Below are 12,245 nucleotides of genomic sequence, written 5' to 3' on the forward strand. Positions count from 1 at the left end.
CTCAGAGAGAACAAGGACTAAAACTGAGCTTTAAAAACGAGGCTGGAGAAAGCTGATGGCTTTTGGGCTGTTGTTGGGATTCTTCTGGACTTAGGTTTGCACACATATGTGAGCTTCTCAATGGGACTTAATGTAACATTCCAGGTTCTCTTTAAGCCCTTTTTCCAAAGTCCACTGAAGCTTGGGTTGCTTTTTGGGTAGCTCCTGCTCCTTCTCGTTCTGTGTCTGCTGGGAACGCAGATGACACCACAGAATATCAAGAGATGTTTCCTGCTCCTCTGAATTTACAACCTTCTTGGGGACTTTGATCTCCCTTTACATCTTTCCAAGGGCATCCATTAATCTGAAGAAAAAAGAGGCATTTTCCTGGATGGATGCTAACATATGAAGCTTTTCATGCACCCAGAGGACAACCACATGAGCTCTGTGGCCCACAGGCAACGAGTGGGGACGGTGATACCTTCTCTGCAGGGTCTGCCTTACAGAGCGAGGGGCCACTGGGCTGTCTGTGTAGTGCTCGTGAATGATGACGGGCAATGGGGCTGCGAGGTGCCCGGAGGGGACAGAGGCAGGGCAAGGGCAGCTGGAGACCGGTGAGAGGTGATGGATGTTGTCCTAACAGCATATCACAGACCTTGGCAGGACTGTTTCTCCAAACTGATGTGGTTTTGGGAATCTTTCCATTCACATCTGAGGGTACTTGAATGGTGGTGGTGGGGTGGTGGTGGTGGTGGTGTTCTCTGCCCCTACGCTGTTGCTTGGGCGATGAAGATTTCATCAATCTTGTTTACCTGTTCCCCGTCCCAGCAGGGCACATCTGAGAGCCAGCGAGGCTGGAGGTGGGTGGGTTCGTAATGTCTGGCTTTCTTCAGGAGACTTGTGATGGCAGGACAACCTCCCTCAGTACCCTGCTTGCTCCTGCCCCACAAGCAGCACGGAGCCGTTCTGCACCAGGGTCAGTGAGATCCTGGTTAATTTAGAGCAACAGCTGTGGTGGCAGAAGACAATTTCTTTGTCACAGTTAAAACTCTGGACTTGGCTGCAGTTTCGCAAACCAGTGCAGATTTTTTGCTATGATTGTCATCTTCATATTCAGCTCTCCTTCTGCTACCTTGCTTGCCCACATGTAAGGAAGTTGTCACAGAAACCCATCTGTGCCAAAGGGAGTCACCAGCTGTGTTAGGACACATCTTCTAGGAAGACATCAGCTGCCGCTGGCTCAGCGTGGCCAGGATCAGCATTTATAGGGCTCCTCTTGAACCTGGAGCTGCTCTCAGCAGTTGCACTTTGCACTTGGCTTTGCAGGTATTGGCAGCCTTAGAGGGTCCATGTTATGCACCTGCAGCTCTGCGATTCACTCTTTATCTTGGGGGTTTAAGGCCCTACGGAGCCAGCTCAGAGCCAGGCGGTGTCCCCGGTGCCTTCCTCTTGTTCCAAGTTCCACTTCCTTGCTCCACCTTACCAGTATCACGTTTTTCTTGCCTGCCTCTCCAAGCGCAGCGGTGTGACAGTGCTGCACTGGGAACAGCACAGAGCAGTGCCTGCCTTCCGTGCCTCTTGCCAGGTGCCCAGAGTGGGTTGTGAAATGGGCTGGACGGCTGTGCCCGTGCAGCCAGGGGCTTGGTGATGCCCAAGAAGAAACAGGACTTCAGCAGCAAAGGAGTAGGGTGGTTTGCTCCCATTTACTTCAGGCAATGCCAAAAATTAGGGGGGAACTGACCCTGGTAGGAGAAGGGGAAGTGGAAAACAGATAAGGCCTGGGAGAGGGAGGAGGGAGAGGAGCTGACTGAGCATGGGGGACAAGGGAAGCCTCGGTTACTGTGTTTGTGTCCACAGGAGGAAGCTACTGGCCCAGGAGGATGGTATGGAAGAGGGACCAGTGAGCCAGTCCCCCACCCGAGCACGGCTGAGCTGCGACGAGGAGCAGAGGGAAAGGTGTGGGGTGGGGGGGATCGAGGGGCTCCGGATCAGCTGAGCTCCCAGGGGTTCAGGTCCTGGGGCTTGGGTGGAAATAACAAAGATCCTAGAATTGCTGGGATACCAAAGAGAGAGGGAGCCGTGCCCACAGTGAGCCTGATGCTGTGTAACAAGTAATGGACCCCCGCTCTCCAAAAATAACAATCAAAAATAACAATGCACTCCCTCGGAAGCAAATCCTTGGGGAGGGTCTGCACCTCCACACAGTGCAGGGATTTGCCTTCTTCCTGGGCAGAAACTGGGCAATGAACCAGCCCAGAGCTACAGCAAAAGAGCTTGTTTCTGTCCTTCCTCCTAGCGACGATTCTCAGTCGTGCTAGGTAAAGCATCCTGGTCTGAATCCAACCGATTTTTAATGGAGGCTGAAAGAAGGGAATACAGTTTATAAATTCACATTTTCACCCTGTAGCTCTTCCAAAATCTTCTTCTCCCAAGCTCATGCAATCCAGCCTGGGATCTTGCTGCTTACCATGTCCCTCTGAGGGCACCTCACACCCCAGGGAAGGGTGAGGGTCAGGCTGGTGCTGCTTGGTGGTATTTTACTGAAGCCAACATTAACTTATGTTCTTCTGATTACATTGTAGCCAAAGAAATATCATAAATAAAAATAATAAAATAAATATAAATAATATAAAATACTTAAAAATTCCTAATTCAGGATCCTGTAGGTTAAAAAATGGGTCATGAACCTGCCCTTGGGCTTTCCCACCTGCATGAAATGCCTGGTGGTCTCCTCGCAGCCTGCCCGAGCGCATCGGTTCAGCCACGAGCCTGAGCAGTGCCATCATCAACAACCGGCTCCAGGAGCTGGTGAAGCTCTTCCGAGAGAGGACCGAGAAGGTGAAGGAGAAGCTGATTGACCCCGATGTCACCTCGGATGAGGAGAGCCCTGCAGCATGTGAGTTCAAGTGGGGCTGGAAGCGTTTAACTGGGGGGTCCCTACCTATGCTGTGTTTCCAGGGAGACAGCTGCTTTGTTAACAGGTTAAAGACCTTAAAACAAACGACAGTAAGGAGATTTTTCTGCCCTGTAAAATAACTGCGCGGCCTTTTGCAGCCCCTGCCAAGCCTGCACCTGCAGCAGCACCGCTGCCTCCCCCAGGAGGGGAGCCGGAGGGGGATAAGCCGGGGGGAGATGAGCACTACTGTGAGATGCTGTGCTGCACATTCAAGACCCAGCCCTGGCTGGACCGCCTGAAAAACTACCGGTTCCCCAGCAGCATCGACCCGCTCACCGGTAAGTGGTGGAGCACAGCTGCATGCCCGGGCTGGGGCAGCAGGGGGGCAGGGGTAAGGAGGGGAAGAGGTTTAAAAGGTGAGACTTTGTAGAGAAGGGAGGGAGGGCAACTAAACAAGGAACAATTTAGATTACACCTGTCTACTGAAAAAGCAGAGGTTTCAATTCCCCTGCAAGGCACAGGCTTTCCAAAATGCTTCCCGATAGCTGTGGGTGTCAGGAGCATGACCAGGAAGCGGCAGCTGCCTTCTCCTTTTCAGCTTTGTAGTGGGCAAAGGTTGTCCCTGTGATGTGGACACCCCAAATAAAAATAAAAATAAAAATCACAAAAGAAAAATTCACTGTCCAGTGGACACCACATAGGAACCCAGCTCCTTCCTTCATCTGTGCTATTCCACGGTCGTTTCAAAGCCCCTGGGCTCAGGCAGCCGTTGGCTCAACCTCAAGGGGAAAAAAGCAAAGCAAGAAAGTTGGTATTGTGGGAGCAAAGCAAGAGCAAACCTAGTTGGATCAGCAAAATGAGAAGAGGCTTTCTGATAAAAATGTGCTCTGCAGCTGGTGGTATTCACTTTGCATCTAGAGCCCAGCTCACCTGCAATTAAATGCCGTCACCAAGAGATGTCCTGCATGTTTCCCTGTTGCAGTCGGGGCAGGGCAGGGGATGAAAACTCCTTTGCATAGTGGATTCCTGCAGACAAGGGACACATGCCCAGCTAATTGTGGTGCGGTTCCCTGTGCGCAGACCTGATGTACGTGCTGTGGCTGTTCTTCGTTGTCATGGCCTGGAACTGGAACTGCTGGTTGATCCCCGTCCGCTGGGCTTTCCCTTACCAGACACCAGCAAACATCCACTGCTGGCTGCTCATGGACTACCTCTGCGACCTCATCTATCTGCTGGACGTCATCATCTTTCAGACCCGGCTGCAGTTTGTGCAGGGGGGAGACATAATCGTGAGTGGCAGCGCGCTGCATCCCACAGCTGGGGACCCATCGTGGGGATCTCCCATTCCCACCCCCCAAGAGGCATGGATGGAGCTGTCACTGACCCCTGAATGGAGCTCTCCAAGCTCTCCCACCATGGCTGTGGCCACCAGGGCTGCACTGACCCTTGGAGGTCATAGCGAGCTTCTCTCCTGCTATGTAGTGGATAAGCTGGCAGTCTTTTTTGTCTGCCAGACATGCTGTTTTCCCCCTAAAGTCAATACCAGCCCATCTAGAAGGCACGTGGTCCGTGGCAGCCCCCTTCTCGGGTGGGGATGCTCAGAAGGCGCTGCTCTGCAGGGCAGCCCTGCCAAGGGTGCGGTGGGGTGCACGCCAGCCAGCCCCGGCACAGCCGTACGCTGCTAAGCATGAGCAGACGGCGTAATAAACTCCGGGTTTAATTTTCCAGAGCTCAGCTAGGCAGGATGCTTTAGCAATACGACAAAAATGATTGCAATCTGAACACATAGATCACACGCCTCAGATAAGTGAAAGCCCTTGATTTGTTTTCCGTATCCAATTAAATAAGCCGTGAAAAGTAAGACCTTGAGGGTACAACCTTTCCATGGCCTGTGCAATGCTCAGGCAGGGAGGTTTCTCCCGTGAACTCTGATTTTTGTGGTGCTGGCATTGCGATGTGCTTTCTCTGGGATGCAAAGCGAGCACAGGATGACATGAGAGAGGATGGGAAGATGGTGTACGGCCAGGTCTTCTGCTCCTCTTGCTCTGCTCCTCTTCCCGGGCATGAAGAGGAAAACCAGGCATGACCACGTTGGCTATGACTTTCCTTTCTGTAAGCAATGATCAATGATCTCTCTCTCTCTCCTTCCTATTCCCAACCAGAGCGATAAAAAGGCCATGAAAGAGAACTACCTGCGATCACAACGATTTAAGGTTTGACGTAACTTTATTTATTAATCTGAATCTTTCATGTGAACTGTGGCTTGCAGCTCCACCCCACCATGCCTGCAGGTCCCCACAGAGGTTTCTCTCTTTGTGTGGATTTCAGATGGATGTGGTGTGCCTCCTGCCCCTGGATTTCTTCTACTTCAAAGTCGGTGTCAACCCACTGCTGCGCTTTCCTCGCTGTCTGAAGGTGAGTTGAAGCTTGACAAAATCAGGCAGAACACCAGCTGCAGTGGATGCGGAGGAGTCCTACGCCGGTGGGGTAAGGTATAGCTTGCTAGGCTCATCAGTGATGGCAAGAGGTTTGTAAAAAGGGCAGGAAGTCTTGTCCCGAAGGCTTTGCAGGGCTGTGGGTCAAACCCTTCACGTCAGTCCTAGGACACGCTCACATTTGAATAGAAGGGCCCTTACAGGTGGAGCCAAACCTGTGTGTGGCCGTTTGCACTGCGGAGGGGCTGCAGGAGGGAAGTGGAGGGGCAGCGGGGTTTTACAGGGACATAACTCTCCTGGGAGGGGGGGGCACAGCAAGCTGGAGCACGCTGCCTTCCTTCTCTTCCCAGTACCTGGCCTTCTTTGAGTTCAACAACCGCCTGGAGGCTATCCTGAGCAAGGCGTACATCTACAGGTGAGGGGGAGGGAGGGAAGTGGGGAGAGAGTGTGGAGCTGCTGTTTGGTACTGGGGAAGGAGGTTTATCCTGGTGTGCGCCCACTCTGGGTTTCTGATTTATTTTCCTGCTGTCCCTGGACTGGGCTGACATGGACGTTGACTGATGCAAGTGGGATGAGGGGGTCCTGGAGCCCGCATGGATAGGATCACCTCTCCCTGACCCAGCAGGGACAGGGGTGCTGACAGCAAAGAGGAGCCAGCAGTGGATAAGATGCTTTTCCTGGCACTTCTGGAGCTGCAGGGCTGCAGGAGTGAGGAGCAGGGCTGCACATTTGGGTGCTCTGTGGTTCCTGCGTTGGCAGAACCTGCATGGTTAACAGTTGGCTCACCACTTCAAAGCTCCTTGTGATGCTGGTGGAGATCTGACGTGCTTCTCCCAGCAGACACCATATCATTTCCCTTTCAGCTCTCTCCATTTTTATTTTTTTTTTCCCCCAGAGTAATTCGGACCACAGCCTATTTACTGTACAGCTTGCATGTGAACTCCTGTCTCTATTACTGGGCATCAGCCTACGAAGGACTGGGCTCTACCACCTGGGTCTATGATGGGGAAGGAAACAGGTACAAACCAGGGCTTGGGTCCTTGCATAGCACAGATTGCTGTGAGGAGCTGGAGCAAGAAGGGAGGTGTTAGGCTGCAGCTGAGTTTGTAAAAACCCCTGAAGCAAAGGGCTGGGGGTACCAGGAGAAGTTGTGGAACCAGGGAGAATGATGGTGCTAGGAGGGATGGGATATGCGGTAATACATGGTGCTGCAAGACAAGAGGCTGCAGTTGGGCAAGGATGGAAGGCAGTGGCAGGCTGAAGAAGCTGAAAAACTGGGAACCTGGTGCTGGGAAGCAAGGGAATGCTCCCTGGCTGGGTAGGATGGCAGTGTGAACCCTGCTTCTGTTCATGTTGACTCGCTGCCAAGTCGGGATGGAGGCTTGAAGCTGTGTGTCCTGGGTGCCGTGTGTCAGCCCAGCACCCTCGCTCCCAGGGTGCGAGACAGGGACAGTGACCACCCCATCCCCTCACCATGGCATTTCCAAGACACAAGAGTTAATTGTCCCTCGTGTTGTCAGTGATGGATGCCACAGGGAGAGTACTTGCCTCATGAGCCGAACACCACCTCATAGCCAATGCCCACACCTGCACATGGTACAACACAGGCAAAATAAAATGTTTCACTGATACATCATCATGCAGTAAACAAGAGTTTCCTGCAAAAGGCACAGGCAAGTGCGTTAAAGACTTACCCTGAGGTGTGGGTGTGGGGGGGGACAGATGACTGTCACGCATGCAGCCTTAGTGCAGGTGTTCCCTTCCCTTTGAGCGCTCAGCATCCCATGTTAGCACTGCTGCTGTGTAGATACTTTGTGTCATATACATATCTGCATCTCTCTCTAGGTGTAACTAGGACATCCAAGGGAGGGCCCAAGACCAGTGAATCAAGAATTCGCTTGACATCTCCTGAGTCCTATGCCAACAATTTACTTTCAACCCCTTTTTTCCCCCAACTATTTCTAGAAGTGTAAATGTTGCTGAAAATACTTTTATGTTTATGACAGTGGAGCTGTAGGAAGCAAAAAATGGGAGTAGCCAGAGCAGCTGAGCCTCCTGTGTGGAGGTTTCTGCAGGGTCTCTACATCCCCCTGCTCCTGTAGCATCTCCAGAAGCACCTGCAGCTGTGGTGGGGTGTCTGCAGCCCCTTAATTTTCCCTTTGTCACCCACAATTACTCTCAGCAGACTCTGCCATGGCCAGAGGATGTGGGCTGGGTTCTGAGGGGTGAAACAGGCCTTTGTGCCCGAAACCCCTTCAGAGCTGCCTCCTCTCTCCTTCCCAGCTACATCCGCTGCTACTACTGGGCAGTCAAAACCCTCATCACCATCGGAGGCCTGCCAGACCCCAAGACGCTGTTCGAGATCATCTTCCAGCTGCTGAACTACTTCACGGGCGTCTTTGCTTTCTCTGTCATGATAGGGCAGGTGAGTGGGAGTTGTAGGGGGATCCCAGCCTCAGGTAGGAAGGGTTTCGGTGGGGTCAGTCCACAGGTTTGCATCTCCAGGTTTGTTTTCCCCATGTGAGGACGTGCTCAGCATTGGTGGAAGACAAAAAGGTTTTGACAGATGCTGTTAGGACTCGGTGTTTGTTCTCTGGAGTGCTTAATCTGCATGATGGATAAGTGGCAGCAGTTAAAACATCTCTTCCACCTCTTCCTCCCATTCAGATGAGAGATGTGGTCGGCGCTGCTACCGCAGGGCAAACTTACTATCGGAGCTGCATGGACAGTACCATTAAATACATGAACTTCTACAAAATCCCCAGAACTGTTCAGAACCGGGTGAAAATGTGGTATGAGTACACATGGCACTCACAAGGCATGCTAGGTAAGATCCAGCCTCTCCAATGGTCAACACTGTGTCCGCACAGCACTGCATGTGGTTTGCTGTGGTTGCTTTGCAGAGTTGAGACATTACTGCCAAACAGCACTACAGGCTCAGGGTGTGGGGGGGTTACTTTACCTTTCACTATAGGAACTTGTTTGCCCACCTAGAGAATACATAGGCTGCCACCTGTCTGCAGCACCTTAGTGACCCAGCATCACTCACAGCACATGGAGTCCAGCATCCCACCCACCGGTCCCTGGGGAGAGGGCAGTGACTGGCAATCACTGGCCAGAGCTCATCCACCAGCAAGTCCACCAGCTCACCCTACCAGTAAATCACAGGCAGGCCTCTGCACCTGCCCTCCTGGCCAAGGATGGTGCTGATGTGGCTCAGGCTCACTGCTCTGCCTCGGAGAGCCTCAGGGCGGGGATAATGCAAAGGGCAGCTCTCCACCACCCGGGGGCTTTAGACCCGCGTGTTGGTGGGTGGGCAGAGGCTGGAGGAGACCCTTCTGGGTGAGCTGGCTCCTGCCCTCCGTCACTAGGATGCAGCCTGCTTTCCCACTGCCACACCAAGGATGTGCTCTTGGATCGAGTGCTGGGAACAGCCAGTTTTCTGCTTTGTCTCACAGATGAGTCAGAGCTGCTGGTGCAGCTGCCAGACAAGATGAGGCTGGACCTTGCCATTGAGGTGAACTACAACATCGTGAGCAAAGTGGCTCTCTTCCAGGTACCCTCTGTAGTGCAGACCCTGGCTGGGGAAGCCTGCCGTGCCGGTGCAGACTAACAGCGCTCTTGGCTCTGTTTTGGCTCAGGGCTGTGACAGGCAGATGATCTTCGACATGCTGAAGCGGCTCCGATCGGTGGTCTACCTGCCTAACGACTACGTGTGTAAGAAGGTAATGACATGCTCAGGTGGCCTCCTGTCCCTGGCATCATGGCAGGGCAATGCAAAGCAGGGAAGCCAGGCCTGGCCCATCACCGTGGCATCAAGCTGCTTCACAGGGAGGGGATTCAGACAAAAACATCCTCAATTACAGCTGGTCTTTTACAAAAACTGAGCTCTTCTGCTGCAGCCACCAACAGCAGGAGAGCAGGGAAGAGCTTGCTGGGCTGCAGGAGACTTTGGGATGGTTATTTGAGGGTGCTTGGGAGTGAGCACCGTCAGAACAAAGCACTGTGAGAACCTGGAGAGAGCAGTATGGTCATGGGGGTTTCCGGCAAAATGCATGTTGGGGCATCCGTAAGGTCTTCCTGTTTCTGGCACCCCACACAGCAACCATCTCCACTGCAGGGAGAAATTGGCCGTGAGATGTACATTATCCAGGCGGGACAAGTGCAGGTGTTGGGGGGAGCTGATGGCAAAACCGTGCTGGTGACTCTGAAAGCTGGCTCTGTGTTTGGGGAAATCAGGTGAGTGACGCATTGCCAGGGAGCCAGGGAAACACATCTGGCGGGTTCTGGGTGGGGGGGTGGGAAGTGGGGAGATCAGCAACACCCTAATTAATCTTTGTGATTGAAAGTCACGAGCACTGAACAGCATCAGCTGCAGAGATTACAGCTTTTTTCTTGGAGTTTTTCTGGTCTTTTTGTCATTGTGCTGTTTTCTGTCTTGGGAGCTAGTAACGGTAAGCAGAGGTATATGGAGGGATGTGAAAAAGAATAAGAAAAAGATGTTTCAGTAAAACAGCCCCCCAGCCATTAACCCGCCCATTTCATGGGCATGTGAAGTCCTGTACCAATTTGCAACGCAGTGATAGAGTTTGCCTCCCTAGAGCCCAGCATGCACTAGACTGGTGTAAAATGCAGTATTTAAACCTTTCAAACAGGCAAATATTTTTTTATATACTGCTTCATGCCAATGCTTCCCATCATTCTTTAAAAACTGGGCTTGAAGAATTTCATTGGGGTGAAAATTAAACTCTGAGTCCTCTGAAAGAGAGGGATGGAGACATGAGAAGGGAGACTTTCAGTCATGCTGAGCCTGTGAATAACAGCGCTGACATCTCACCCCGTCTCTCTCAGCTTGCTGGCGGCAGGAGGGGGAAATCGCCGAACAGCAAACGTCATAGCTCACGGCTTCGCTAACCTTTTCATTTTGGATAAGAAGGACTTGAACGAGATTTTGGTGCATTACCCAGAGTCTCAGAAGCTGCTGCGTAAGAAAGCCAAGTGCGTATCGGGCTGCTGCTTCTTTCTAGCCTGTGGGGTTTTAAAAAAAAAGCAGAGTATGGGTTTCAGAATCACAGGAGACGTTTCTCTCTGTGCAAAGCCCTGGGAAAGCTCCTGCTGCAGATGCCGGGCGTTAGGCACACGCTCCCAGAGGAGAGCCGGGCTGGAGCTGCCGTGCTTCGGCAGAGGGCAGCCACCCCGCGCCGCTGGGCTGGCAAGGCTGGAGATGCCCAGAGCCAGCCCAGCCCTGCTGCAAAGCTCCACCACTAAAAGCGATGCAGCTCTGGAGCAAACGTGCCCAAAGTTCATTCCTTTAAAAATCTGTTCAAATACGTGCTTTAGTTTTTAGCGTTGCTTAGATTTGTTGTTATGGCCCTCCTAAGGAGAAAAAAAATCCCTGCCCTGATTTTTCTGATTTTTCAGAATTATTAAATCAGTCTGATTTTTCTGCATTATAGAATGCAGCTAATATATCCCCAGATTTAAATCATCTCTCCTTTTTCTTGCTGTAGGAAAATGCTGAAAAACAGCAATAAACCCAAAGATGAGAAAGGAGGCCCTGGAGACTCAGTCATCATCCCCCCAAAAGCTGACACCCCGAAGCTCTTCCAAGCTGCCCTGGCCGCCACAGGGAGGATGGGGGGCAAAGAGCCACTGGCGCAGCTCAGGTGGAGGCTGAAGAAGCTGAAGGCGATGCAGGCGATGCAGGTCAGCATGGGAAGGATCGCAGCTTGGTTTTGCTTCATTAGGTGCCAAGTCGCTGCTCTTGCCCACCAGCTCCAGAGACCGAGTGTTGTTAAGGTGCCTTAGAGGAGTGAGCTCAGCTCATTGGGGTCTGATGTAGCATAGGCAGATGGGCAGGGGGTGTCCAGCACCTTACACACGATCTTGGGAGAATGTTACTGTCCCACATGGGTTTGTTTTGCAACACAAAAGGGAAATACACCGACTTTTTGTCCAGCTGTGCTAAACCTGAGCCTAATTTCTAGATGGGCTATAGCCACAGATTAACATCTCTTCCATGCCACAGAGACGGAGCCGATTAATCGATGTGCTGGCGGGATGGAGTGTGATGCTGGTATCCAGCACCCACAGGCCAGTCAATATTTGCAAAGCTTTCACAGGGCATCTGGGGCAGAGGCCCCCAGCAGCAGACGTGCCATCCTGCTCGCTCCGCCTGAGCGGCAGTGAAATCACCCTTGCTTTTTTGTGAGGAACCACTGAAAAACAGCCCTCCTCTTTTTTTTTTTTTCTTTTTCCTTTTTCTTCCGAGTATCTATGCTAAACTTGTAAAAAAGACTGTATCTCCATGCAGACTTTGCTGTTACTCTTCCCAGCACAGAATTACGCAGACTGTCACATCTGAACAGGCAAAGGGAGGTGAAAGCGCAGCTGATAGGGAGTGTGCAGTGGCCTTGAGTCTGGGTAAATATCCAGGGAGACACTGAGCAGAACCACATTTTTGCATTCCTTCGCAGAAACATGACGAGGCTCCACACAGCACAGTGCTTAACGCTGGTTTATAACCCGCTAAAGGCAGCAGTGACCAGTGGCACCATGTGTGCCACCAGTAGCAGCAGCAAGGTCCATCACTGGCGAGTGATGCACGAGGGGCTGACCCCTCCAGCAGGGTTAGCAGGACCCTGTTTGAAGGGCACCCCTCTCCATGGCATGCCCACAGGTGAAGGTTCTGCGGCTCCTCTCTGAAGGGGGCTTTAGGGCAGGGCAGTCCGGGGCTGCTCCCTCACAGCAACATTTCTGTCAAGCTTTTGCCAAGATCAACCCCTCCAGGCGCTTCAGGAGCAAAACAAAAGCTGGTGCAGTAGGTGTGAGAAGGCTTTGGTGCGCTCACCTCTGTGCACTGCTCTGGGGGCATGCCGGGTGTAATCCCACTGCCCCTCACACAGGACTCACCCCTGGCAGCAAGCTGACACCCC

General features: G+C 52.3%; 1 protein-coding gene across 3 annotated transcripts in view; it reads left to right on the forward strand.

Annotated features, from left to right (window-relative positions):
• Positions 1-12,245, forward strand: part of CNGB1 (cyclic nucleotide gated channel subunit beta 1) — a 33,210-nt gene that overhangs the window by 18,465 nt on the left and 2,500 nt on the right. For all 3 annotated transcript variants that reach the window (XM_080410923.1, XM_080410922.1, XM_080410924.1), the window contains 15 exons: positions 1,837-1,935; positions 2,718-2,875; positions 3,034-3,213; positions 3,956-4,164; positions 5,038-5,088; positions 5,204-5,290; positions 5,661-5,725; positions 6,206-6,328; positions 7,594-7,735; positions 7,978-8,137; positions 8,769-8,866; positions 8,952-9,035; positions 9,431-9,549; positions 10,162-10,308; positions 10,821-11,016. In XM_080410923.1, coding sequence (XP_080267049.1) covers positions 1,837-1,935; positions 2,718-2,875; positions 3,034-3,213; positions 3,956-4,164; positions 5,038-5,088; positions 5,204-5,290; positions 5,661-5,725; positions 6,206-6,328; positions 7,594-7,735; positions 7,978-8,137; positions 8,769-8,866; positions 8,952-9,035; positions 9,431-9,549; positions 10,162-10,308; positions 10,821-11,016 — 1,918 coding nt within the window. The remainder of the gene's footprint in view (positions 1-1,836; positions 1,936-2,717; positions 2,876-3,033; positions 3,214-3,955; positions 4,165-5,037; positions 5,089-5,203; positions 5,291-5,660; positions 5,726-6,205; positions 6,329-7,593; positions 7,736-7,977; positions 8,138-8,768; positions 8,867-8,951; positions 9,036-9,430; positions 9,550-10,161; positions 10,309-10,820; positions 11,017-12,245) is intronic.

Source organism: Falco punctatus (genome assembly GCF_963210335.1).
Source record: "Falco punctatus genome assembly, chromosome: 14".
In the NCBI taxonomy this organism is placed as follows: Eukaryota; Metazoa; Chordata; class Aves; order Falconiformes; family Falconidae; genus Falco; species Falco punctatus.